The sequence below is a fragment of the Mytilus edulis genome, chromosome 8, assembly GCF_963676685.1.
Source record: "Mytilus edulis chromosome 8, xbMytEdul2.2, whole genome shotgun sequence".
Taxonomy (NCBI): Eukaryota; Metazoa; Mollusca; class Bivalvia; order Mytilida; family Mytilidae; genus Mytilus; species Mytilus edulis.
This window is the reverse complement of record NC_092351.1, coordinates 25,162,986-25,190,399: the sequence shown is the minus strand read 5'-3', so window position 1 is coordinate 25,190,399 and position 27,414 is coordinate 25,162,986. Positions and strand designations below refer to the sequence as shown.

The following is a 27,414-nucleotide window of genomic DNA, read 5'->3' as shown; positions in this document are numbered from 1 at the left end:
AGGGAGTTCATGACGGTCCATAGAGAAGTGTCCAGACAAATTACGCAACGTACAACTAGAGCAAAATCGAAGAAAAAAGAAGATGAAGGCCTTGTAGGTCTAAGAAAAATTCTTCGAGAAATCATCGAAAAACGCAATAAAACAAACAAGGAAAAGGCGAGTACCAAGCTTGCCGATAAGGCTGCTGATAATGCATCACGTGATAAAGTTGTTTCAAAAAATAAAACGTTTGCTATATCAAAACCTAAATTTGCAGACATCACTGGTCGTAAGGGATGAGCACAAGAACTAATTTTCACTGCTTCCTTTTCACTATTGCATGTGCTGTTTACATTTTGCTTTTCATTTAGTGCAATATAATAATGTTCGTTATAGTTCAAGATTCAGGGGTAGAAGAAGTCTTGTATACACAATGATTTATATTTTACTGTTATTATTTATTAACTGTTATGTTACTGTTCATTTAGATAAAAATAAAAGTGAAATATCTTATTTTGTCAAGAGAACTTTAGTGAATATAATATGCAAAGTAAGTGTATGGCTAAAGTGACGTTATTGTATTGTAAGTATCTCAAAAACTTGGTATTTGGAATGACTTAATTAACATACAAATATTTATACAGAGAAGCATGTTTAATCTGTAGCACACATCTTTTATACATATGCATGTCAAGAAACAATCTGTTCAATCTCACCAATTCTTCTGTATAATACACTCCAATACCATTTATAACTTAACTCTTCTTTAGATTGTGGTAACGGGATATGTTTCTCCTCTTTCACAATATGAGAACTACAATAAAGAACAACAGTTTTAGTAGCCTTATATATTTCACTTCGTTTTAGTTATACATGATTGTTTTGAAAAAAACACAAAATATTAAGCGCACAGCATCTAAGATAAGTTAATTCATCTTAAAACTGTTGTATCTTAAATAGCTATCTTATGTACACACTTGTTTTCAAACATTATAAGCCTTTTCTGAAGTATGAATAACAATTTGCAAGAGCGTGCATGTAGACATACCAACTGGTATCTACAAACATATGTATACCAAAACATAAACATAGCCCTATGGAACATAAAGGTACGTTTAGTACAGGTCTATACAACATATAAGTCGTTATTGCATTGAATAAATGTACAAGGGTAGTTCCATACAGTAAGTTTAGAGATTCACAATTATTAAGCTGAGAGAGATATAACAGGAACACATATGCAGGTTACAGGCGTTGCTTTACACAAGTTTTTCATTACAAAATCTGATAGCTTTTATAAAAAAATAACCACTAAGCTTATTTATAGAATTACTATACACGATTCGTAGCAACTTATTGCCATTCCCACAGAGTGGGTTTCCACCAAATTTACTGTAGTTTATAGTAATCTAATGTATCAAAACATGCTATTCCTGGATGTGCTGTCCATAACATTACAGTAGTTTACCCCAATCAAATTTTCTTCGAAAGGATCAAAAGTTAAAACCACTTAACTGAGTCCCGTAAATTGTTTTGGCGATATATTAAAAGCTAGAAGTTCAAATTTAATGTTGTCACCAGTTTGTGTCAAAATACTATACTCCTTTGATTGGAATCTGTATTCCCAAAACACAGTGTTTATGCATAACAAGGATTGTAATTTGTTGTAATTGATTGTAATTGTAGGCCCAAGCAAAATTTGAAAAATGAAATCAACATTGGGTAATTAATGATTTATACATTTTATGCACACGCACATTTGTCACGGTTTTACATACGATTTAAGATATGTGTATCAGGCGTTGGTTTTGGCGCTGCTACCGATTTGATAATTATGAATTACACATTATGAAATGTTTATGTGCAAAGTGCACTAACCATGATAACCGATAAAGTAAGGAAATGTTAAATAAAAGTTTAATTTACTAAAAGAAATCTGTTTATAAGACCAGAGTATTGTTTTATTTTTAAATCAGTGCTAAAACATCTCATTGTATGTTCCTTATTCATGTCCGGTTTTGCCATTTGCATGTCGTGATTCACTGACATGTCACTGCATGAACTACTTGAAATATTTGAAGAAAAAAAATTTTTTTGCATCCCAAAGTGCCAAAGATATGTATGTTCTCGTTATATGAATGCATGATTTAGTAGTTTGCAATAACTTTACGACCTATTTGTTTAAATATACGAGCATGTGTACCGATAAGGTACCACGAAGAACGACAAAATGTTTTGCAGTATTTTACGGATCAACAGTAGTAATATCAGTATATTTACAATTTACATTTTTGTTTCAAACTAATGAAATAAAACTAAATTTTCACATATTCTACCCCAGTAAGTTGAAAATGTCAATAGTTTGGATGTGAAAATCGTTGTCAAAACTAAGTTAGTTCAGTAAGATGCATGGTGTCATGTTTAATACAGCATGTCTTGCTAAAAGGAGATTTTTGATACAATACGAATTCAATGGTGTTTATGTGACGTTGGAGTGATACAAGTAATCCTCATGCTGCCAGCTCTTTCAATAGTTTCTGTTAAGAGTATTCGTAATTTAAATGCCAATTTAAAACTAATCGTTTAGTTCAGACACATGTCTACACAATCGAAAGCATTTTGTTGACTTTTAGATGTATTAACTTTTGTGGTGTTTGATTTAACTTTTAACACTTAACACAAACGAGTTTTTCACTGTTTTGAATTATCACGCTAAAACATAAACCCTTCGAATGAGCAAGAAATAAGAACTGACTGGTGTTCATTTACCATGAGAAATTGTAAGTACTACTTAATATTCAAACCTTTTGGATATGTGTTTTTACCAAAAACAATGTATGACGACATACTCCCTTTTGATATTTCAATTTAGGTAGATAAATTTGAAATTAAAATTCAAATTCTGCCATAAAGTATTTCTTTTTCAAAATTCGTCCCTTATTTCCATTTTTATCTCCTCAGTCCCGCCAATATCCGTTTACTGTATCAATTATTTCATTTAATGAACTACAGCGAGTTTTCTAGGATAATGTGGTGTTGTTTAGTTGCTCGTATATTTTCTGTAAACCAAGTTGTCTTTACTTATTTAACGTATGATAATGATCGAATCATCAAAAAGTATAAACATTTTTGTAGTATTATATACACTGACAACAAACCCTTATTAAAATTGTGCATCTGTCATGAAATTCATTGAGCATTTTCTTTTTTTCCCACTACTACGGAACTTACTTATTTTTAAGCAAAATTAAGAACAACTGGTACCAGGTTTGTGTAATTAACTCTCTTTCATTTAAACTTTCAACCAGATCTCTGAACCTGTAGGTTGCACACATAATTAAGTTGTGCGCCGGCTTTTTATGCCCCATCTACGATAGTAGAGGGTCATTATGTTTTCTGGTCTGTGCGTCCGTTCGTTCGTCCGTCCGTCTGTCCCGCTTCCGTTTAAAGTTTTTGGTCAAGGTAGTTTTTTGACGAAGTTGAATTCCAATCAACTTGACACTTAGTTCACATGTTCCTTATGATATGATCTTTCTTGTTTTAATGCCAAATTAAAGTTTTTAATGAGTGTCTTCCTCGAAGGCCAACATTTGATATGTTACCTATTCCTTGAATGCCAACACAAATATTTCAATAGATGTTTATATAATAACAATAGGCGTTTTTATGACTATTTAAATGTTTTTATAAATATTAAACTGTTAAACATAATTAGCTATTAACTTGATAAAATTGCAATATTTTATCACTTTTTGATAGACAACTAGTAGATTTTAGGGTTAAAATTATTATGTTTTTTAAAGAAATAAAGAAATTCAAACATTTCTAATTCATTCTATCTAAAACAAAAGATATTTTTGTAATGGAGATTTGTATAAACTGTCATTATAGAAATATTAAAGAAATTTTAGTTAAATGCAAATGAATTATCTCAAACTACAAAAAAAAGATATAACAGATTAATGTTATTCCATATCTTCTTAAATATTTTATCAGTTAATATGAACTAATGAAATTTTTTGTATTAAACAATTAATTCAACTTTATGAAAGTATGAAAATATCATCCACAACTCTACAAAGTTTTAAGAAAATCCATATAATGATATATTAGGGTAACAAGAATATCGATTTGTTGCGAACATAACAAACACCTTAGAATTCATTATGATATACAAAATTTCAAGAAATTCCTTCGAGTCATATGCATGATATGGGAGCATATTACAGCACTCTCAACTATAGAAATATTGAAAAGAAATATCAAAGTCTAAAGAGTCTATTGTAGAATTTGTGCAAACTGGAATTCCTAACACTATGCACATGTTGACTTTGTGATGTAATACTTTTCAATTAATCATTTAAGAGAATACATATTTGTTCAAGCAGTAACAGCAAACAAATTACTTTCAACAACTTGACAAACATGAACTAGATTTAGCTAAATTTACCTATCTTTTTAATTATTATGATTGTTTCGATAGGTATGCACTTTTGTTGGGATACATACTTACACCTATTTCTATTCCTCTAATGCCAACATAATTATAAGATAGTGCGAGTGGGGCATCCGTGTACTGGGGACACATTCTTGTTTTTTTTTATGTTTGAGGAAGTTTCAATCTTTTTTCAGACTTAATAATTTCAATAGGGGTAAGAAGGAGTGTACCATTTTTGTTATTTACTCCCTTGGCAGTAATCAGCCAAGATACCTGATATTTCACGGATAGGATGCATATATGTTGAAGTTGTGCACCTTTTATTATATGATTGTTTGATTAAATTCTCCTAATTTTCCAAACTTGGATACTTGATCATTTATAACAAAATTTAGAAAATAAACTGTCCTATTTATAACTTCAATCCTCCCACAGGTTTCAACATCGATCCGTGCATGAACGTTCAAAGAAAGACTGCACACATATTGCAATTGCTTACCTGTCTTATATCAAAACTAACTACAGCTTTAAAATCCCTCAAATAGTATACAAAGGTCCTACACATTTTGTGGTTGTGTATCGGCTATTTGGGAAATATTTGAGAATTAGTTCACATGTTTTCCTGACTTGAGAACTAAAATTTCTCGAAGAGTTACACTGTATTGTAGAACAGCAAAACTTTATTGCTGTGTAATCAAACGTGCCATCAATAAGTACACGGCATGGGTTCTATCCTTAAACAGATTTTAAAAGCACTGTGAAATATAAATAAAAGCATGTAAATAACCTTTATATTCAAAAATATCAAATGAATAAAGGCGACAGTAGTTTATCGATGGTCAAATACTAGTAGCGTTAATTGATTATTAGAACATCAACAGTACCAATTTATCTGCATCAGATGCGCATTCCGGTAATTAATGACTTCTCATTGTTCGAGGCTAAACTATTTGAAAAGTCAAAACTTATCAAACTCCCAAATGGAATAAAACCGGTTGCAACGACAGTATAGGCTTATAATAGTTCGACTCAAAATTATGACCTCGAAAGTTATGGCAGTAGTTAAAAGTTCAAAGAAAGATAACTTCGTGTTATATTTGTTACAACAACACAAGACTTAGTATCATATGTAACGGATTTTAAGAAAAGGATAATAATAATCAATGTGTTATCTGAAGTATATTCCTTTACATAACAAGAATGTTTTCACTGAATCATTTCCATATACGTATTTAGTTATTTAGTTCCGCATTTGAAGATCAATAAAAGTATAAAGATATGTAATAACAGCAGTAACGATTTTCACACACGAAAATGTAGGATGTCAAAAACACCATGAAGGGAAACGGAGTATGTAGTCAGGAAGATTATTTTGAAGTTTAACATATTATAATTAAAAACTAGATTTTTAATGTCATGAGCCAAAACAATATGCTTCACAAAATGTTATAGCCTACTTAAATTAAGTATAAAGCGTTTCATCATAAACGCCTAACAATCTTATTATATTTTTGTAATTAAAAACTAGTAATAAGATCGAACTCCAGGTCAACACAAATTTCTATATTATACCAAATGTTTAGATTCAGTTCTTTGAGAAAGAATATCAGCTACGGTAGGGGAATTCACAACGTACATTTTTCAAGCTAAAGTTCATGCAAAATATACAAATTTTGCAAGGATTATAAATGGAAAGAAATGTGTGCTATGAAAAAGAAACTGAACAAGATAATAAAAACACTTTTTTAAGAGAATATAGTTCTTGTGTGGCTTAATTGTAATCTATTTCCATTTACATGATATGATCTATAAATCTCATCCTTGTGTCACATTGATTATTCATGTAAACATGTAGACCAAACATTTGCAACTATTGACACTGAAAAATTAATATAGACGCCCGGTCGACATTATTTTTTACTTGATCGATAAGAACATACCTATAATTAAGATGACTTTGTTTTGTACCTATAACCACCGTAAGACAAACTTTCATATAAAAATCAACAACGGTAATGATATGTTGTCTTAATAGAATAATCCAGCCTCCTTTTTTGTAGATATTAAGCTAATATTTGGTTGATAACCGTATAATGATTAGTTACTGGGATTTTTTTGTTTCATTCTTATAATTGAAAATAATTGATGAGTAGTAAACATCGATATAAACGCAACACAAAAACGACACACACATATACCATATAAATACGTATAGATGTCAACACACGTTTAAGAATTTTTGGACCTCAATGCTCTTGAAATTCGTTCTTTATCTGGCCTTTTTTATTTTTTATTCGAGCATCAATGAATTAGACGAAACGCGCGTATGGTGCAAATACTAAACTTCTATCCTGGTATCTACGATAAGTTTTTTTGAAAAAATAGACAGATGCACGTGTCAATATTGTTTGCTTAAACCTCTTAAATTTAATGTGGTGTGCATTGATTTGCTTAGACTATCAAAAGTATTCCAGCAATGAAATATTTGTTTGAATGACAAAAAAGACAACATTAAGATATTACAGAAGACAACTTCTAATGAGGTTCCTGTCTTCGAACAGACAAAATTAATAATGTGTTGATGATAAACTAGTATTTTCAGATCTTAACATTTTTTCAGTCTGAATCATTGGGCTTACCAAAAGTGTTTAAGGGACATACTATGAATTTTAATAGTACATGAGTAGCAAATTATATGCTTTAAACGTTAATATGACTGGCAACAAAAACATAATACAAACAAAGCAATGATAAACTATATTATCAATTATAGAAAAAGATTGTTTTTTAACCTAACCCATTCGTCTCCGAGAGAATCACCAGCTTACTTCATTAGTTTTAAGTTGGCTGTTGAATTGATCGATACCCTCAGGTCTAGTTTCCCCAAATGATAGGTTCCATAAACCGTATATGTAACAATCTTTCATGCTTTTTAATTTCGTTTATCTTATTATTTGGCCTTACAACTACTTTGGTTCGAGCGCCAGTGTTTACTTGTGTATACGAAATGGACAAACCGAGTTATAAGCCTGGTAATTTTGATGAATTTAAAGTTATTAGCTATGTAGAGTTTTGATTAGGTAACAATTGACATTAGATATCATTAACTGTTGCTGTTGTTATGAAGTGTATTGAAACTGTAATATAGATATAGACTGAAAGTGTCAATTTTTCTATTTATTTAAATGTGCGTTTTAATGTCGGCGCTTAAATCAAAGCAATATTTTGTAGATAAGTAAACGTCACAGCAAATATCTTCTGTTGGAACTATACATAAGTCGGTGCATGTATTTGTATGTCTAGTAATTGCTTGTATATTTATCCGTCATTCCGTATTTCTTTTCGCCTCTGTTAGACAACAATGCACAAAAAACTGTCGTCAAGATTGTCATGGCTTCAATCAGAGATTGTTAGTTATTTTACAACACTCATCTTACAAATGAATACAAATGTACGCCAAACTTAACTTGACTTCTACACAAGGGAGTCTGGTAATTTTAAATAGTACAGTTTAAGCAAATTGTACATCTGATGTGAAAGCCACTTCATTTTTGTCAAAATCTTAAATTTTACAATAGTCATTAAGTTTTTTTTATTTCAATGTCTTCAATGAAGGGGAATGATTTAATATATTTGAGCATCACTGATAAGTCACATGTAGACGAAACGCGCGTCTGGCGTACTAAATTATAATCTTGGTTCCTTTGATAACTATTGGATACAGCTTGGTAATGTTGGATGATAGGGTGTTTGCAATTTCAACATCTGCATTACAGACGGTGCGATGCCTGTTTGCTTTTAGTTGGAAAATTTACTTATTTTCGTAGCTTTCGGAGCTTCTATGATTTTAATGAAAGATCAGTTATCACACATGTTATCGGAAGTTTTTGCAGGCCAAAATACTGGTCCAGACATAGTATATGTTCGGTTTACATATTTGTAGACTTTAAATACTATAATTGTTCATTGCATATTGTCTGTATTCAAGGAAGTTATAATTATGACATGTCTCTCCTTATATTACTGTCATAGTTGAATTCAAACATTCTAATTTAAAGATATATAATGAAGGAATTTCTTTTTTTAGGCGAAGAGAAAGCTTTCCCTTGCAGCTGCAAATAGAATGTTGAACAGTCCTCGACGATTTTCAGTCGCAGTAACTCAACGTATCGAGGCAGATTCGAGTAATGTGAACTCAAGACCAACATCGTCTGTTTCAACCAGGGTTCATACACCTATCAGAGAAACTTCGAGGGACATATCTACGCCGTTAAGGAGTGCAAATTCAAGACGACCAACAACTTCAAGAAGGGGTTCTAATTATAGACCCGTTTTAAATGTGACCAAGAGACCATCGTCATCACTAAACAAAAATGTAACATTTTCGGAACGACACACTTCAGCAAATATGCCTAAAGAAGTTCCTGTTGCATAGTGAAAAATAAAACGCACTACTGTAAATTGCATAATATATTGAATATCAAAGAAAGTAATGTTTATAATAAAATGGTGTACATGTACATATCCAAAAAAAAAAAGAGCCTTTTTATCTTTTGTTTAGATTACAGATATTGCTACAATGAGAAAACATTTTAGAGACAAGCTTATTCCATGCAATGACCACGTAAGAATATAAGAAGACAGAAAATAGCATTGAAACAAGGCCACTTCATTTTCAATAGCAAATTATTTTTTATAATAATTCTGAAAAAGGCATCTTAACCTTCTTCTATGAATTACCTAATTCAAGTATGCTGAATCAATAAGATTTAGCATGCTCATGATCCTGGCGACAAAACAAAAAGTTTGGAAAGCCAAATAAAAAATATTTTAAAGCACAATAGGAGTTGGTTCAACTGTCTCATAATTTTCGCCCTGAAATATGAAACATTTAACTGTCATAATGTTATGAATATTTTATCAATACATATATTTACCTGATTAAGTGTTTTTGAAGAAGATTTTCATGAATGTCCTTGATGTACTTGTGACGACATAAATATGCGTCAATTTTGTATAAATCTGATTTTAAGTAGTTTTCTGAAAAATGAAGCGTGGCGCCACCCCTTACCCACAAATATTTTTCAAATCATATTCTTTACTTGTCATTCAATATTTTAATGGGAAAGTGCAGCGTCACGTCTGAAATTATAAAACAATTTGAAAAGGTGACAACATTCTAGAAAATTGATAAGAATGAAATATATTCCTGTTTCAGGCTAATATATGAAAAAGATGGATATATAATATAATATTTCTTATCAAACTTTCAAAAATTATACATTAGGCAAAACATACACATATCATATACTCCAACAAAAAAGCCTAAAAAACTCTTTATCCGGCCGTATAAAATGGTTACTGGCTGTACTCCTTTATTAGAATCGATATAAATAAAACAAATTTACTGTCAGAAGTCATTTGGCATAGGAGGTTTTCAACTGTTAGAACAGTCACAGGAGTTATTTGAAAATTGAGACGTACATATATGAACTGTTAAAAAAAACCATACAATGTTATCTTGAGGACAGATTAACTATCAGAACCGGAATCGATCCATTGATGGGTAAACTATATGGGACTTAAAGTCATGCGCACGGCACGTACACGATTGAGTTTAGTTGTCACACCACAAATGCACCTTGTCAAGTCAAGAACTTCGTCAGTAGAATGAGCTAATAATACAGCAAAATGTGTTATTTTGGAAGTGTCCTGTTTTATTTTAGGTTTTTTTTAGCATGAAAATGGACGAAAGAAGTTTTGAAAATCAATCGTTTTAATAGAAGAATAAAAAAAAAATTGCATGATCGAATAAGAAATTCAAACAAATGCTGAAGAAGACAATTATCAAAGTAAGAGTGAAAAAAATCTAATGTCCATTATTTATAGATACTCAATTTGACGATTCTGAATTTAAGGATGGACAAATTTATGAGAAAAAACCCAATGCTTTTGAAAAATGTGCTCTTTGACATCAAATAAGTTACAACATATACAACTTTATGCCAAATATTCTGAACAAAGTTTCTTGGGGAAATCTAATTTGACAACATGCAAAATAACCAAGTTTCAGATATTCATAAGATAAGACTCCGTTTTACTTCTAGTAGTTTTAAATACAAATTATTTCTTGAATACGAGGCTCGTAAAAAACTAATCCCCTCACAAATAAATGTTGTTCCGTAGATGATTTGACTCAAATCAAACTAGTTACCATTCATGGTCGTTATAGAGCATTTATATCGTACGATTAATATGACCATTACATAGGAACATCATGTAGTGACATCAATTGATGTTTATTTTACTATCCATTTTTTCAAAATGCTTTGTAGATAATTTTTTCTTTGTTTCCTTTAAAATATGAAACACGTGAAGAAAATAAAAGCTAGCATGTTTATATTTCATATCTAAACGGTTGGCAGTAAGATGAATCAAGGACAGACATGTTTCGAATAGGCATAGCATGCACAGTGTTATAAACATCCAGTGCCAATTAAACGAGATCCTTTAACTCCTGATGGCTATTTGTTCCTTGTAGTCAGTGTACGGTTGTTTTTATAGCATTGGTTTGATTTTTTTCTTAAATTTGTCCACCCTAAAATTCAGAATCTTCTAATTGAATATCTATAGATATACACGAACTTTCGATTTTTATGCCCCATTTATTATGCCCCATTTATGGACATTATGTTTTAAATGAAAATATATGAAATTGACAGTTACTTACCATACACATAATTGTTTGTAACTAGAGATAATAAAACGGAAGCAGAAACCCGACCAAAGTAAGATGGTATCGATTACATTATAAATTAATAGTATTGAATATAATAGAGCTATTGTGTATTTCCTCTATAAATAGCATTTGATCTATATACCCAATAATACAAACTTTGTGTAGTAAATAATCCGATATTTATTTGATTATCTGTATCCTATGTGTTGTACCAAATGTATTATTCAGCAAATCATCTTATTATCTATCGGGGAAACTTACATACAAGAGGTAGGTAGTGCCATTCCAATAATATTTACTATTTTGGACATTGTTTTTTTACATTCTTATATTTATTTGATACAGAAATACATTGATGACACAATGCTTGGAAACACATTTTAATCTTTTAAGCAAGTAATTTACGATTGTGCAAGAGAGAATTTGACACGAATACGAACACTAGTAACCCTCCGCCATCTATCAAGCGAAGCCCAAAACATCGAGTATATGTATTGGCTTGTTTTGACTGAATTGGTGTTGGTGGCATGACACGGGTTATGTTCTTCTCATATATGTTATGATGGTATGATACTAAACCCCTAACGGGAAGGATTGTGCCTGATGTTCATATGATGAAATCATAATCTTTTAGTCAGTTTAATTGAAGTCTGGAGCTGGCATGTCAGTTAACTGCTAGTAGTCTGTTGTTATTTATGTATTATTGTCATTTTGTTTATTTTCTTTGGTTACATCTTCTGACATCAGACTCGGACTTCTCTTGAACTGAATTTTAATGTGCGTATTGTTATGCGTTTACTTTTCTACATTGGTTAGAGGTATAGGGGGAGGGTTGAGATCTCACAAACATGTTTAACCCCGCCGCATTTTTGCGCCTGTCCCACGTCAGGAGCCTCTAGCCTTTGTTAGTCTTGTATTATTTTAATTTTAGTTTCTTGTGTACAATTTGGAAATTAGTATGGCGTTCATTATCACTGGACTAGTATATATTTGTTTGGGGGCCAGCTGAGGGACGCCTCCGGGTGCGGGAATTTCTCGCTACATTGAAGACCTGTTGGTGACCCTCTGCTGTTGTTTTTTATTTGGTCGGGTTGTTGTCTCTTTGACACATTCCCCATTTCCATTCTCAATTTTATCCTTATAGTTTTATTGTCCTTATTTTTGTTGCTCTACGTGAGAATCTATTTTACCATTATCAAGCATGTTGTTAGCGGGTCATTTCGCGGCTTCGGAGTCATTTATTAAAAATAACTGCGAAACTCCTTCAGTGAAAATAAACAAAATGTAATCACTAATTGTAAAAGGATGTTTATTTTGAAGCACAAAGCACATTCATGATAATAGTAGTTGCTTATCCTGTACACGGTTCTTTTGAGTCAACTCTACAATGTCTTCGTTGGCAATGCCAATTACTCTATTCTGTAGACTACATTTCCGCTTATGGTATTATCAAACAAAACGTTTCCTGGATTAATCGTCTTTCTTTTACATTATTGTATGCACTTTTTGTTATTCCAATTATCGTGGTACAAGTGGTGGCTGAGATCAAATAAAACATCTACTCCACCGCATTGAAATGTGCCTGTCTTCAGGTTTGACATTTTTAGTCCAGCTCTGACCTCAGTGACTAATTTTCAGATTTTTTTTTGTCACTGAGTCCAGGACTGGACTAGGACATTGTAAATGATTTTGTTTAACTTTTTATTATTTTTTTCTCTCCTTTAAAGGTAGCGATTTATAGCTGGATTTTTCGTATATTTTGTCTATTGTTGAGAACTGTATGTTCTCACTGTAGATGTCCTCTGTTTAAATGCTGATAAGTTGGTGTCTAATTAACATTTATATCCCTCTACTTATTTAACTGTGGGTCTTGGTTTGTAACTTAACTGTACCAATAAGGTTTTAAAATTTTATTCGCTGCGTGTTCTTCTGCTTTATCGCATTTTTGTATTTACAAACGTATTCTTTAAAGATCTTTCACATGCAGCGTTTCTGATGATGATCTGCCTTCCATTCTCTATACTTGATCGGACTTTGACCTCTAGAGTCTAAACGACTTTTACTCGACTTTAAGATATCGCATGTGTCTATTTAATGATAAATGATCCCACAAGAGAATTTTATTTAATATCCTTTTATTTTGATATTAATTATATTGATTTCCGTTCCAATAACTCAAGTTGTATTTTTTTTTCCTTTTCATAATACAATTGTTTATAATTGCTACAATCTTTCAATAATTCTGTCGAGTAATGAGAAATATGAGAAAGCCGGCAAGGGAAGTCTACTTCTAAGTAACGCTATATATGTCATTTATTGATATAGACAAGAGCTACAGAATAACCTATAAATTATGTATCCAAACTATAATTATGTAAGGGGTTTTGTATTAATCAATACTTATATAATACCTATGATGATTCTTTTCTTCCCTTTAAAGTAGCCAGAACTTGCATGGATGACCGTGTAACATTTATCGATGAATTGACTAGATATAAAAAGATATGATATGAGTACCAATGAGACAAATCTCCACCCAAGTCACAATTTATAGAAGTAAACGGTCTTCAACACGGACTCTTGGCTCACACAAAACAGCAACTACATGAATAAAGGGCCCAAAAAAATACTAGACTAAGTGAAAAACAATCAAACGGGATGACCATTTAGAATTCTCTGGTCTCTTCACTTATTATTAGTACATGTATGAAATAAAACGTTACTTCTCATTTCAGGTAAAGACTTGACTTAATTGATGTTCATAATTAATATAATTAATTTAATATCATTGCCCTCTAGATGTCTTTTAGTTGCTGTATCATTGATTATAACTTTATATATTATTCCCCATATATGTTATTCCCCATATGTATACCGATTATACTGCGGCTGGACGTTTAGCAAACAACAATCAATCACCCAGGCTTAACAGGTACGAAGCTCTAGGAAATATTGGCAAATGTTCAAAAAGATTCAGTTTTCTACCATTTTTTGAAACAAAGAGTTGAATATGTAACTCAGTAAACACATCACCGGAATTCTCTGAAACCGGTGTTCCGTCGGTTCAGACAGCACACACTTATTTAGATCCGCCAGTTATGAGAGTTGTTGTGGTCCTGCATGGTTTCCAGCAAAAGTTTTTCACGGATTTGATGTTTTGTTTAGGCTGTCTGGTTTATAGTTTAGCTCATGGTTACAATGCATATCAAACATTTGTTTTGAATCATACAAGTGTGGACACAGATGAGTGTGGATAGTATGTTTGGATGTTTGACAGTGTTTTATGATAAATGTAGTTCTATGATTTTCCTATATGTGTTGTTAACTGTGTTGCACGATGACAACCAACCGGAGCATTAGGAGTATTGTTTATTTTATATTTAGTTTAGTTTTTATGTTCAAGACAGGCATGAAAGAGACACTAATTGCATTAGTTACCAAATGATTATGATAGAATATGTTCCACATCTTTGATTTTGGATACATTTTATAGTAAGGAGAGCAACACATAATAGGTTCAATTTTTCGTGATTTTTTTAAATTGGGAGTTGCCATCAGAGATATGATATCTGAGAACATGATATAAGGAGCCTGTAATTCAGTGGTTGTCGTTTGTTTTTGAATCATATAATCATAGTGCAAATTGTCCCAATCGTGTAAAACCTATATATATGGAAATAATTGATTGAAAAAAAATCAGCAATTACCGGACCATGAAATTTTCAATGACACCACCTTATTTATGGTCTTTGTGGTTCTAATCACCACTTAGCCGCATAAGATTCCCAGAACTCCGCAACACAACACAACAAATTTTTTTTCAATTTATTTTATTTTACAATAATTTTTTCATAATTTATTTATATATTTCTAAAACCTATAAATAAGTTATGCGCCTTAAATATGTTTGGATTGTTTGACTGATTATTGATTGCTTATCATACAGTTGTTAATATTTGATGTAATTTTATGACGAGAATATCTAATTCGTAGGCATCGCAAAATTGGTCTATCGGTATGACTGATTGTTAATACGGACGAACACTGTACATAATGAGGACACTTGATTATAACATTTCTTTATTACAAAAAGAATGTTTGTTTTTTTCTACACTGGCTAGAGGTATTAGGGGGGGGGGTATATAAAAAAAAATTGTTTAACCCCGGCGCATTTTTGCGCCAGTTCCAAGTCTAGAGCCTCTGACCTTTGTTAGTCTTGCATGATTTTTAATGTTAGTTTCTTGTGTATATTTTGGAGTTTAGTATGACGTCCATTATCACTGAACTAGTATACATATTTGTTTAGATGCTAGCTGAAGCACACCCCCGGGAGCGGGAGTTTCCCGCTGCATTGAAGACCATTTGGTGACTTTCGGCTGTTGTCTGCTCTTTGGTAGGGTTGTTGTATCTTTGACACATTCCCCATTTCCATTCTCAATTTTATGAACATCTTACATTTCTGTAATCAGTATTACTTAGTATATTATCTATCTAATTATGACATTCCCTGCAGTCATTTTTCATACTCATAATCACATTACGTTTAAAAATTTTGTTTATGGAAACCTGGGGTTAATTCACCACCATATGAACTATTCAAGCTACTGCATCTTCCCCTCGCAACATTCGTGAAACGTTGTCGTCTGATACTCTTAAAAGTGTATACAGTGTTATTCAAACACCAAACGCTGTCATGGGAAGGTTGGGCTCAAGCAAACATGTCTAACCTCGCCACATTCTGTATGTTTGTGCCTGTCCCAAGTCAGGAGCCTGTAATTCAGTGGTTGTCTACATAAATAAGGCCGTTATAGTTTCCTCGTTTGAATTGTTTTACATTGTAATTTCGGGACATTTTGTCTCATTGGCAATCATACTACATCTTTTTTTTTTATACCAATAGTAATTGTTTGTTAAATATATTCAATAGTATTATGACTTTTCACATCTTATGTGGCGAGTTACTCCATGGATTTGGGGTAACTCGCCACCATATTTCGAATTGTTCCGTTAGCCTGTTGGTCTTGAGTGACAGTTATTTCAAAGCATATTTAAACAATAAATATCCCCGATATCCAAATTACATTGTATATCTATAACAGAAAATTAAAATAAGGAATATGTGGTACCCATTCGTGACATAGAATCAGAACACGCACAGCATACACAAACATAAAAGCAAAGAAAAACGCGTATAAATTATTGCCGTTTTTTTCCATTTCAAAGTCACATTGAGGCCTTCAATACTGATCGATAAAAACTCTCGTCTCACTTCAAGTTTTAGATGGCCACTATGCGCATTCCACCAATTGCAAGAGAGACTTACACTGACCCTTTTAAATTTTTAAAAGAGTTGAAAATATTAGCTGACAGGAAACTAATGTGACTTTTAACTATGATCACGCTCTTCGCACGTTATCTTCTTCGAATTAAATTTCGCGGAATAAATTGTGACGTAAAATATTTGTGACGTAAAATTATCTCCATCTGAGATGAAAAAGGTACAAGATTATACCGATTTACGCATATTGTGATGACTATCTGATCCGTTGACCAGTTTAATATGTAAGTTTATTGATACTTCCATAAATATAATATAGGTATGATTTTCAATGAGACAACAATCAACCAGAGTTCAAATCAAGTGGATTTTAGCAATCATAGGCGACCATAAGGCCTTCAACAATGAACAAACACAACATCGTATAATTAAAATTGAGAAAGGAAATGGGGAATGTGTCAAAGCGTCAACAACCCGACCATAGAGCAGACAACAGCCGAAGGCCACCAATGGATCTTCAATGTAGCGAGAAAATCCCGCACCCAGAGGCGTCCTTCAGCTGGCATCTTAAAAAATATGTATACTAGTACAGTGATAAATTAATTGACGTCATACTAAACTCCGAATAATACACAAGAAACTAAAATTAAAAATCATACAAGACTAACAAAGGCCAAAGGCTCCTGACTTGGGACAGGCGCAAAATTGCAGCGGGGTTAAACATGTTTATGGGATCTACCCTCCCCCTTTACCTCTAGCCAATGTAGAAAAGTAAACGCATAACAATACGCACATTAACCCTTTTGCTGCCGGAGGGACACATATGTCCAAACCGGCAGTGCCGGAGGGACACATATGTCCATGGATAAATTTATGCAAGCTTCTTATCAATGCTGTATCTCTTTCAATTAAAATACGGAAGAATAAACAGGGTTATGTTTTTCTCCAATTGGTCCCAAATGTAGTGGTCATTTTGTCGTGACGTCATATATCGAATGACGTCGTTGTTTGGCATGTTACGTCACAGACGTTGAGCTGTCGTATTTTCCGGCATATGAAATGCAACCTTGAAAAACGGTCGGCAGCAAGAGGGTTAAAATCAGGTCAAGAGAAGTCCGAGTCTGATGTCAGAAGATGTAACAAAAGAAAATAAATAAAATGACAATAATACATAAATAACTAGCAGTTAACTGACATGCCAGCTCCAAACCTCAATTAAACTGATTGAAAGATTATGTTTTCATCATATGAATATCAGGCACAATCCCTCCCGTTAGGGGTTTAGTATCATACTATCATAAAATATATGAGAAGAACATAACCCGTGCCATGCCAACAATTGCTTTTTTTTTTAAATGATTGTGTTCAGTTCCGATGCAAAGACCCTATAAGTGAACCAATATTAAAGCCAAAATATGCTATCTTTAATGACCTGACAACTGTATCGTAACTATATATATCCCTTCTTAATAAGTCTGTCTAAAGGCCTTGTAAGCTGCCGAGGCGAACACCGACATTCCTATGCTTTGCAAAGAATATTACCACAAAAGGCTGGATGTGAAACACCTGAAGGTACAAGATGTCTGCACGTCGAGTTATATTTAAAAAGCATCTCCCTACACCGATGACAAAATTCAGCAAACGTCCTGACCAGCCTGTGATATCGAAAACCCCGGTGTAAGCCCCCCCCCCCAGCAATACATAAATTTCTCTCGCCAAAATCTAATACGCTGCCACACACACGTGCGAATCGTACAAATTGAGATATACAAACACCTTAAGATGGTGACAAGGGAACGTCACCATCTAAAAATGGACAATTAACGATAGGAAACGAAAAACCATCCCCTTCACCACAAACTTCTGCACCAGGCTTCCCGTTAATGACACAGACACCAAGACCGAGGAAAGGGCAGCGGTCATTGCCAGTATTAGCTTTATTTAAAGTAAGTTCAACAGGATAAATTTCTTTAGTATACATACCGAAGTCGCCACCACCGAGAGCCAATACATCATCCAAATATCTAAAAACATTACTAAACCCTTGTATCTAATGTTGTCTCGATGGGTTTTTGCCAATTTTAGTCATAAATTGTATAACTCATAACAATACAAAAACAGGTCCGCAATAAGTGGTGCACAGTTAGCCGTCCCCATTGGAATTCCAATAACCTGACTAAATACGGAATCTCCAAAGCGAACAAAAAATCAAGCGCATATACAGAATCAAGGCATGTCCAATTGACACAGTTTTCCTGTTCACTGCCACCAAAAAATGACCCAAAAGAGCTTGAACATATGCACTCGCATTCTGACTTTTCAAATGCCCAACCAACCAGGGATGTGAATCTTTTCTCAAAAAGAATATGAGGCAAAGTGGTATATAGGGTAGAAAAACCAAAACTCTGAACAGACTCAAAATCACCAATATATGCATGCAATTTATCAAGTACTTCCAGCGAGTTTTTGACACTCCAAAAGTAATTAATTCCACCATTTTCAAAAGCCTTATTTGAACAATTTATTATCAGGTTTTTTATTGTGTACTAGTAAGTAGAATAGACAATTTAGTAGTGGAACAATGGCTTGAAGATGAAATAAATCTATATTTGTAAGGTTTTTTGTGTAGCTTCGGAAGCCAGTACACAGCTGGGACCCTCACTGCATCTGGATCAGCCTGCAAAGAAGTAGTTAAAAGTTTGTGTTTGTTACAGACGACGTTTTCTGAAAATGAAGTGGGTTGGAATGTTGGTGAATTCGTGATTTCCTTTTGCAGAATCTCAATATAAAACTTTCGTCAAACAATAATGACACTATTAGCAGCTCTACCAGCCGGGACAAAAACAAACTCCTATTTGTCTATATATTTAAAGGCTCCGATGTTAAACTGTGAATGCATTCAAGAGAGAAAACTAACGGCCTGTTTTATAAGAAAACAAATATGAATACCAACGACAACCAATAACTACTATACATGTTCCTGAATTGGGAAAGGCACACAATATGTTTGTGAACGCTCTCAACCCCCCTTTCTTCCTAACGTGGGACAGTGGTGTAACATCACAACATAAGAACAAGCTGTAAAATCATTTGTAAAATGGGTTTACTCAATAGATTGATACAAGGCACAAAACAAATAACATAAAAACAAAAGTAAAAAAAACAACACCCAGACCCCCCCCCCCCCCCACACACACACACAAACATAAAGGGTACTTGCACAGTTACTAAAAGATAGTTTAACTCGCTAATTTAACCAGTCAGTTAAAAGAGTTTTTCAAAAAAGTTCCAGGAATATGAAAGTACGAATAAGGAAAGAAATATAAATCAATTGCTTTAAAAAGCAATTGTAAACGGTCTTTCCTCCTTTGAAACATGATTGATTGATGTGTGTGTGTGTAAGTTTGTTTGTTTGTTTGTTTGTTTGTTTGTTTGTTTGTTTCTTTCTTTCTGTAAAGGGTCCATATTATTGTTACCCATGCCAAGAAATCTTAGCTAAAAATTACGGTAGACCTCCTACGGCACTCATTAGTAGCTAAAGATTTGATTTCATTCCACAAATTAATTTATGACCTTTATGTACGTGTCGCTTAGAACACGGTCATATACCAAATGGTCAATATTAATCATCCATGTAATTTGCTCTATGGGATATTTGCAGAATTTCAACGGAGGCAATTTCTTGGCATGGTTTAGGAGGACTTGCGCTTTATTGGTACATAAACAGACAGACTGACAGGAGAATTGTGTTCCTAACAGTTAATTAGCAACTCATTTTAACGAAGACTAGACTGTCCGTTCATCATCTTAACAATTACAGCCATCTTTATATAAAACTATCTAAAATTTTGTGGTTAAATAAGCATTAAAATAAGATCGAAATTTGAATTGCTCGTTGAAAATTAAACATTGCAGATGAAATATGAAATAAATAGAGTGAAACATCTGATATCGTGATTTAAAGCTTCACAACAAATTAGATACAAATGTTACCAGTAAAGTCAGTAAACAAAACGTGTACTGCACCAATGGAGCGTTCTAGTCAATACATTTACTTTGAAGTTTGTGCGGGATATACAGAAATATAGTGGATCGATCAATAGTTGATTTTTGTTTTCGAAGGGTAAGTTTTTAGGGTAATATTTAATAGTTATCCCACAAGGACGCGGTGTGTCAGTGTAAGATCACCCCGATGGCCGGAGGCCAGAGGTTGGTCTAACACTGACACACTAAGTCCGATTGGGATAACTATTTTACATCCCACTGTTTTAGATTAGGCGAAACACCATTTACAATTCATAAAATCTAGTTTAGAACGCCACACAACCATTATAATATACTTTTTATATTACTATATGATGTATACCCTTTATGACCCCCGAATACGATGAGTAGATATCAAATAATGTCAACTCGCCCCACTTGCCAATCGGCCCACACTATCGCCCACTCTTATTTACCGACTCGTCCCACTTTGAAAAAGTATAAAATCAAATTGAACAATCAGTCTGACAACTCACTTATTAACGAAAAAGGTGAAAACCCCACTGAATAAAGGTCTACCAATGCACCCCTCTTATAAAGATCTTGCTTTATTTAAGTATGTTCAATTACTGTTAGTTCGTATCCAGTCGTCCTGGTGTAGTAGTATGTGTCGTGGCTTGATATGATAAAGGTCTTGAGATCGAATCCCAGAATATACACTGGATTTTTTCTACGTGAATGTTGATATCATAGATAATCTTTTCTGTATAATTAATTATAAGTTTTATAGTGGATTTGACATTCCCGCCTAAATGTTACAGAACAAAGAAAAGCATGCATAACAAAGAAACTCAAACTGGGGTGTCAGATCTGGTAGGGGTGATCCGGCTCAGATCACCCCTGTTAGAACAAAGGAGCTGTGATGTAAAGTATACATTTAACTTCTTTTTAGGTGGGGACGTTGAACAGACAACATGTAGAGAGACGGAATGCGCACAATGTAAAAAAAAATTCTTTTGTCATTGTAGGAAATTGACATTTTGATCACAGTTCACCAGCAGTGCATGCGCTTTGGATTTAATTGATCCGGTGTAACTTTAAAACACATTTAATGATTATTTTCTTATAATGTACATTTTTCAGTTTGTAACACGGATAAGTATTTCAATCTAGGAGCGGACATTTTATTGTAGGATTTCACTGAGATTTACGGACCTAGCAAGCGATTTTTACGGCATTGCCATTTCTTTTCTCTAGGAACATTCTTGAGAACATTTTGCACCACGTTGTTTTATGAACTTTTAGTACATGTATGCCCTGCTGACTGTAAATTTTGGGGTCGATTGGACTTGTAGTTTTAGAGTATAACTGATAACAAGCATGTGGATTTTTTTTCAGAAGAGATGTAAGAACAATATTAAAAACAAATTGTTCAGAGAACCATTGATGGTCTTTCCACCAGTAAAGATCTTTTTTATATGAAAATATAAAAATCGGTTTTAAATGTCAATTTTAGCGTCAAATGACAGCTTATTGAACGCTGATTCCAAAAATATATGGTTTCTATACAAAAAGATATAAATAAGGAGGAACATTTTTTACTTCCGGTTTAAAAAGCTGTTACTTCCGGTATGTTTTGATAGTTTACTTGACACTGATTCCAAAAATAGATGGTTCTATATACTTTTAGATTAAATTATTACACAAAAATTGCTATTTCCGGTTTACAAAAGGTCACTTCCGGTTGGCTTTTTCAAGGTCACATTGCTTGCAACCTTTTGCAAAAAGTCCCATGGCTTTATCATGTATACATAAAAGGAAAGAGCAAAGGTCAAAATCTAGACATTAAATTTACTATGACCTTGAGCTCAATTTCAAGTTCATCAACCAAGGATCCAAATCAAAAGACTCTAGGCCTCTACTTTATATTGTTAATGAGTTATATTACCATACAACTAATATTAGATATAAAAGGGCTGAAAACTCGCATTAAATGTTACGTACTCTTTTAAGTAAAATTGATGTGTTAAGAAATGTCGCAACTAACAATTGTCCGAAAATAATTTGTCGATATCTTGTATGATTTCTGAAAATAAGAGATAACAAGCCAAAATAAAAAAAAAAATTGAACATGATCTTACCTTTGACCTTGACCTCATTTTCATTTTTTTGAACCAAGGACCTCAAAACCCTAGGCCCCTATCACTTATGGTTTTCCAGTTACAAATTTATTTCACTTATTTCAATACAAAAGGGGAAATAACTCTCATATGGGGTCTTCATAAAGCTTCGGTAAAAATAAAACCTAACATCCTGAGGATAAAACGAGCAATTGAGAAAAATAAATTTGTCGCTTTCTTTTACGGTTGTGGAGGAGATCTGATAACAAGAAAAACAGTGTTTGGGGGGATAACTCTTACAAAGAAAAGTGTTCGGTTAAACAGGGTCAGTTTTAAAAGCGTATAGACTGTATGATATCATATACAAAAAAACTAAGCGACATCTTTTGAAACATTTTTAAACCGCAAGAAAAAAATTAGGCGGAAGAAAAAAAAAATAATCAGAAGAAATTCAATAGGTCTTTCCACACGGAAAGGTGGAAAGACCTAATTAAAGGATAAATTATAATAACCCACCTTTAATATCTTTTGGTAACTTATATTTTAAGTGATAGAAACAAAATCAATGTTTGGGAGGAAATCAATTGAAAATCAATGTTTGCATATATGTGTGACTAGCCAATTAAGCTACTTCCAGGCTTATGATGGCATTTTGTCTAAATTTTGATTTTTTGCACATAGAACATGTACAGACAAAACACTCTGTAATGTTATTTTGACCTTTTTGTTTTAATAACAATGTAACGAATCTTTTACAATAATGACATAATGGGACTACTAGCTGTAAGTTCAGAAATTATTGTGACGTTTTTATTATTGTGAAAAATGGGACAGGTTTATAATCGCAATAATTTAAACTCGGATTTTTGCATTTTTTTTATAGTAGTTTTTATTCCGATAAAAATATGTCAACACCTCTATTTCCCCTATCATTTCTTTGAATAACAGTCCCTTTTACATACCTCTTTAAAAGTAATAATTTGAGCTTAAATGGTCCGGGACCCCCTATTTTTTCGATCAATTTGATTCAATCTCTTTAAAGATTAAAATAACAAAAAATACGGCACTTCTCAGTGATAGAAACTTCGAATAGGCCCGAGCCTCCTTAATCTAATTTAAGAGCAGATTTTTATAGCACGATCCTTTGAGAAACTTTATATATTGGTCAGTTGTATTATAGATGACAATGAAGTAACAAGTTGTCTTATTGAATTTGAAGTAACAAGTTAAATTGGAAATTATAATTGTGAACCTATATATTTATATTATACATATACTGTTATGTGAATATCTATAAGATTAAAAATGAGAACATTAAATAGACTTAGTTGTGAGCTTACATAAACGTTACAAAATAGCTGGTTCCCTATGCCAACAGGCCATATTGATTACGATCCCGGATACATCATCCGAAATAATAGGTACAAAACGTACTAAATAAAGACCCGTTACATTAGTATTTTAATACAAATTTCGAATAAATTAAATTTAATAAAGTACAAACAGTTTTTAATTCTCTTTCATAAAGAGTAATTTAAAACTTGTTGTAATAAGGTTAGCCAAGGCTCTATGTTGAAGGCTGTTCTTTGACCTATAATGGTTTACTTTTATAAATTGTTACTGGGATGGAGAGTTGTCTCATAGGCACTCATACCACATCTTCCTATATCTATTAGACTAATAGCATGGAATTTGTAATAAAACGCTTTTTTAACCTGGATTTATGATGCATGTGTTCTTATATATAGTTTATTTAAGACCCCATTACGAAAATCTATAGAGAATAGAATTTTGATTTTATTATCAATTTTATATGTAGTTTCAAATATTGTTTTCACTTTTCAAATGATGACTTAAAACTTCTTAAAAAATTAAGTAGGATGTGTCTGGGATTTTTTTCTGTTCCTAGTACTGACGAATACACTTTATTTCTTTAAATCCTATTATATGAAGCTTGTATTCGTATGGAACCTGCAATATTTAACAGTTGTTGACACATTTATGTCAACACAAGCGTTGAAAATAAGATATAAGGAGAGAAGGAGTCTCGACTTTATAAAAATAAAAAGGTGTAGTAAAATTGCCAATTAATTTAAATAATTCTCAGATTGCAGAGACGAACGGCCCCCAAATGACAAATGTCAAACAATGGAATGCTAACGAGAAAAATAATGACATGATTCCTGTAAAAAAACTATAAACGAAAAAAAAAGATATACAAATGTACTGCAATATACGACAACCATTGAATTAGAAACTCCTGACTATGGACAGCCTAATATACAGATATGACCAGGTTAACATGTTTGCTTGGGCCAAAACCCATACCGAACATGCAACAGTGGTGTAACATGCAGTACAACGTAATAACAAATGAACAGTTAAAAATGCGTGTTTCTCACAATGACGTTTAACTTCCATAAGCCTTGAAATGTCGTGGCGGGTGACTCATAGAATACTGTCGTCAACACTCTAACAAAACAATGTACATGTTTTCTTAGGTGTAACGGGAGTCAACAGCAAAGATATTAATTCTAATAAAACAATGTACATGTTTTCTGTTATATAGATACCATGGATAAGCGTTGATTCTTGAAAATGAGCCCGCAGTTCCTTACTGCAAATATCCGGGCTCATGGTTTCTTTTTCAAAAATCAACGCTTATCCATTATATCTACAAATGTATACCACTTAATTTGTACTGTTGTTTGGAGGTAAGTTATCTCACTGGCAATCATCCAACATCTCCTTATTTTGATATATAACCATGTGTATCTAAGTTGAAACAAATGCAGAGTAAAAGCGTTTTAACGAAGTAATTGATATAATTTCAGATCATGGATTTAGCAAAAGGCCTTGCAACAAGTGGCGTGAAGATAGCATCTGAATTTTGGAAACCACAACGCACACTTCATGTTTCAAATACACCACCATGTTTCCGAGAACCGGGTATCCTTAAAGGATATAGATTAACCAACCAAAGCTGGTTTTACTATGCAAAGAGCATTTTTTATATCCACAACGAAACGTTCAATATATGGACACACTTGATTGCCTTTTTTATTTTGTGGTCAACTCTTGCAAGATATGCATTTATTTATGACTTTTGGACAGATAAGCGATCTTGGCCAATACTTGTATTTTGTATATGCTGCCTTGTGTCAACTGGTGTAAGTACTATAGCTCACATATGGCATTCCAAATCTCCAAATATTCACTATACCGTGTTTTTATTTGACTACGTCGGAGCATCATTGTACGGATTTGGATCCGGAATTCTTGCCTTGTATACGTTCTCCGACGACAAAACATACGAAAATGTTGAAGCACCTACGTTTATTTTGATTTGGTTTTATGCCTGGTTCGATTGTCTCACCATGTGCGCTACCAAAGTGTTTTTGGACGAAAACTCATTGAAAAGAAAATGCTCTGTCGTAGGAGTTTTCATTTTGTATGGATTTGTGGTAACTATTCCTGTAGGACATCGCTACTGGACATGTTATTACGATATCAACTGTAGTCTTACATCACTCAATTACATTTCTGTACTTTACCTTATGTTTGTACTACAGGGATTCACCTTTGGAAGTCATTTACCGGAGCTTATTTTGCCGGGTGCTTTCGATATTCTCGGGCAAAGTCATCAGTGGTTTCACGTAGTTTCTACTGCGACACAAGTACTTCAAATACACACCGCTCATTTCGAAATAACACATCGAAAATCGAATCACGGAAACCCAGACCTAAATTTTTTGATACTTGCAACACTTTTATTAGCCATATGTCAGATTATATCATTATTGGTTATCCGAAGGTTCCTTCCAACTAAAGATAAAAGAGAGTAATATGATAGTCTTCTCTGTCGCCTTCTATGATACATTGTTTTTTTAATATCGTCAATTTCAATTCACTCTACCATAAAAACGAATGAAGCATATTAAACTAGCGCACAGTCCATGCACTTATATTTAACACTTAGCTTTGCGTTCTTGTTATTAACTATGCATTAAATTATTTATTTGTTTCTTATGTAATCGGTCATAACGACCATTTTATACGTTAAGCAAAAAGATGGAACGACATGAAATAAAATTAGTATTTACACAGACATGCAATACAGTTAGTTTTATATAAAACTTAATATCCTGAATAAAACATGTTCTCAATCTGATTGAAAAACAGATCCTATGGCCTAAGCAAACAGTTACCTGTATTCCAATCAGATCAAATGTTAACCGAATTGTCTATTTCCTGGCCTGTTGGTTTTATTTGTTTAATCAACGTGTAGCCTGTTGGAGTTCAGTCTTACTTGTCTCTGAATTTTCTTTGTGACGTCACGAAAAAAGGCGACCATGTCTGATGACATTTCATTGAAAGAACACATGTACATCGTTTTGCAAATCATTTGAAAAGAAGGTTAAATTAATATGATGGTCTGTAATCGTCTAAAAATGCGTATAAACACATATTTTACCACCAAATCTCGTGTATTACGACATTTCTCGACTCTCGAAGTTTGATTCTAAATATTTAAAAGCTCGACGAGTCTTGCGTTTTAAATTTGTAATTTGAACTGTTTCTGGTGTCGAAAAATATTATCTAGTTCGATGAAGTGGTAGAAAATAAAATAGCAAATACTGAATACCGAATTTTTATATAAATGCGAGATACTTTATCTCCTTTTTGTACATTTTGTTTACGCCTTTTTTTTTTTGGTGATGCAGCATTAAGCAATCACCAATGCATACTTTTTGTTTACATGTCATAGACATGATAAAATCACAACTTTGAATGCCCCTTGAAAACATTTGGATGTTCAAGTCTTATATGTCGATATCTACGGTGTCGATAAACACACTCCTAACATGGCACTCTC

The 27,414-nt window shown here is 33.0% G+C and overlaps 2 protein-coding genes and 1 long non-coding RNA gene across 7 annotated transcripts in view; 2 read left to right on the top strand and 1 right to left on the bottom strand.

Moving 5' to 3' along the window:
• The window catches only part of LOC139485160 (leucine-rich repeat-containing protein 74B-like), a 44,348-nt gene extending 35,385 nt beyond the window's left edge, over window positions 1–8,963 (top strand). For 2 of the 3 annotated variants that reach the window (XM_071269384.1, XM_071269385.1), the window contains exons 14-15: window positions 3–156; window positions 8,505–8,963. In XM_071269384.1, coding sequence (XP_071125485.1) covers window positions 3–156; window positions 8,505–8,852 — 502 coding nt within the window. In that variant the 3' untranslated portion in view covers window positions 8,853–8,963. Of the gene's footprint in view, window positions 1–2; window positions 493–8,504 lie in introns of those variants that run through there. The other variant, XM_071269386.1, reaches the window with a different exon arrangement.
• Window positions 609–15,810, bottom strand: LOC139485161 (uncharacterized). The gene is made up of 3 exons (XR_011655265.1): window positions 15,738–15,810; window positions 9,355–9,559; window positions 609–793 (listed from the first exon to the last, which is right to left on the bottom strand). It is a non-coding gene; the product is annotated as an uncharacterized lncRNA (long non-coding RNA).
• Window positions 15,811–16,591: 781 nt separating this feature from the next.
• On the top strand, window positions 16,592–26,646 carry LOC139485159 (membrane progestin receptor alpha-like). 3 transcript variants are annotated; one of them, XM_071269381.1, is made up of 2 exons: window positions 16,592–16,718; window positions 25,373–26,646. In XM_071269381.1, the coding sequence occupies exon 2, from the start codon at window positions 25,376–25,378 to the stop codon at window positions 26,381–26,383; it is 1,008 nt and encodes a 335-aa protein (XP_071125482.1). In that variant the 5' UTR covers window positions 16,592–16,718; window positions 25,373–25,375; the 3' UTR covers window positions 26,384–26,646. The 3 variants fall into 3 exon arrangements, with proteins under 3 accessions (XP_071125482.1, XP_071125483.1, XP_071125484.1); XM_071269382.1 differs by lacking the exon at window positions 16,592–16,718 and adding an exon at window positions 19,067–19,169; XM_071269383.1 differs by lacking the exon at window positions 16,592–16,718 and adding an exon at window positions 20,396–20,557.
• The last annotated feature ends 768 nt before the right edge of the window (window positions 26,647–27,414 follow it).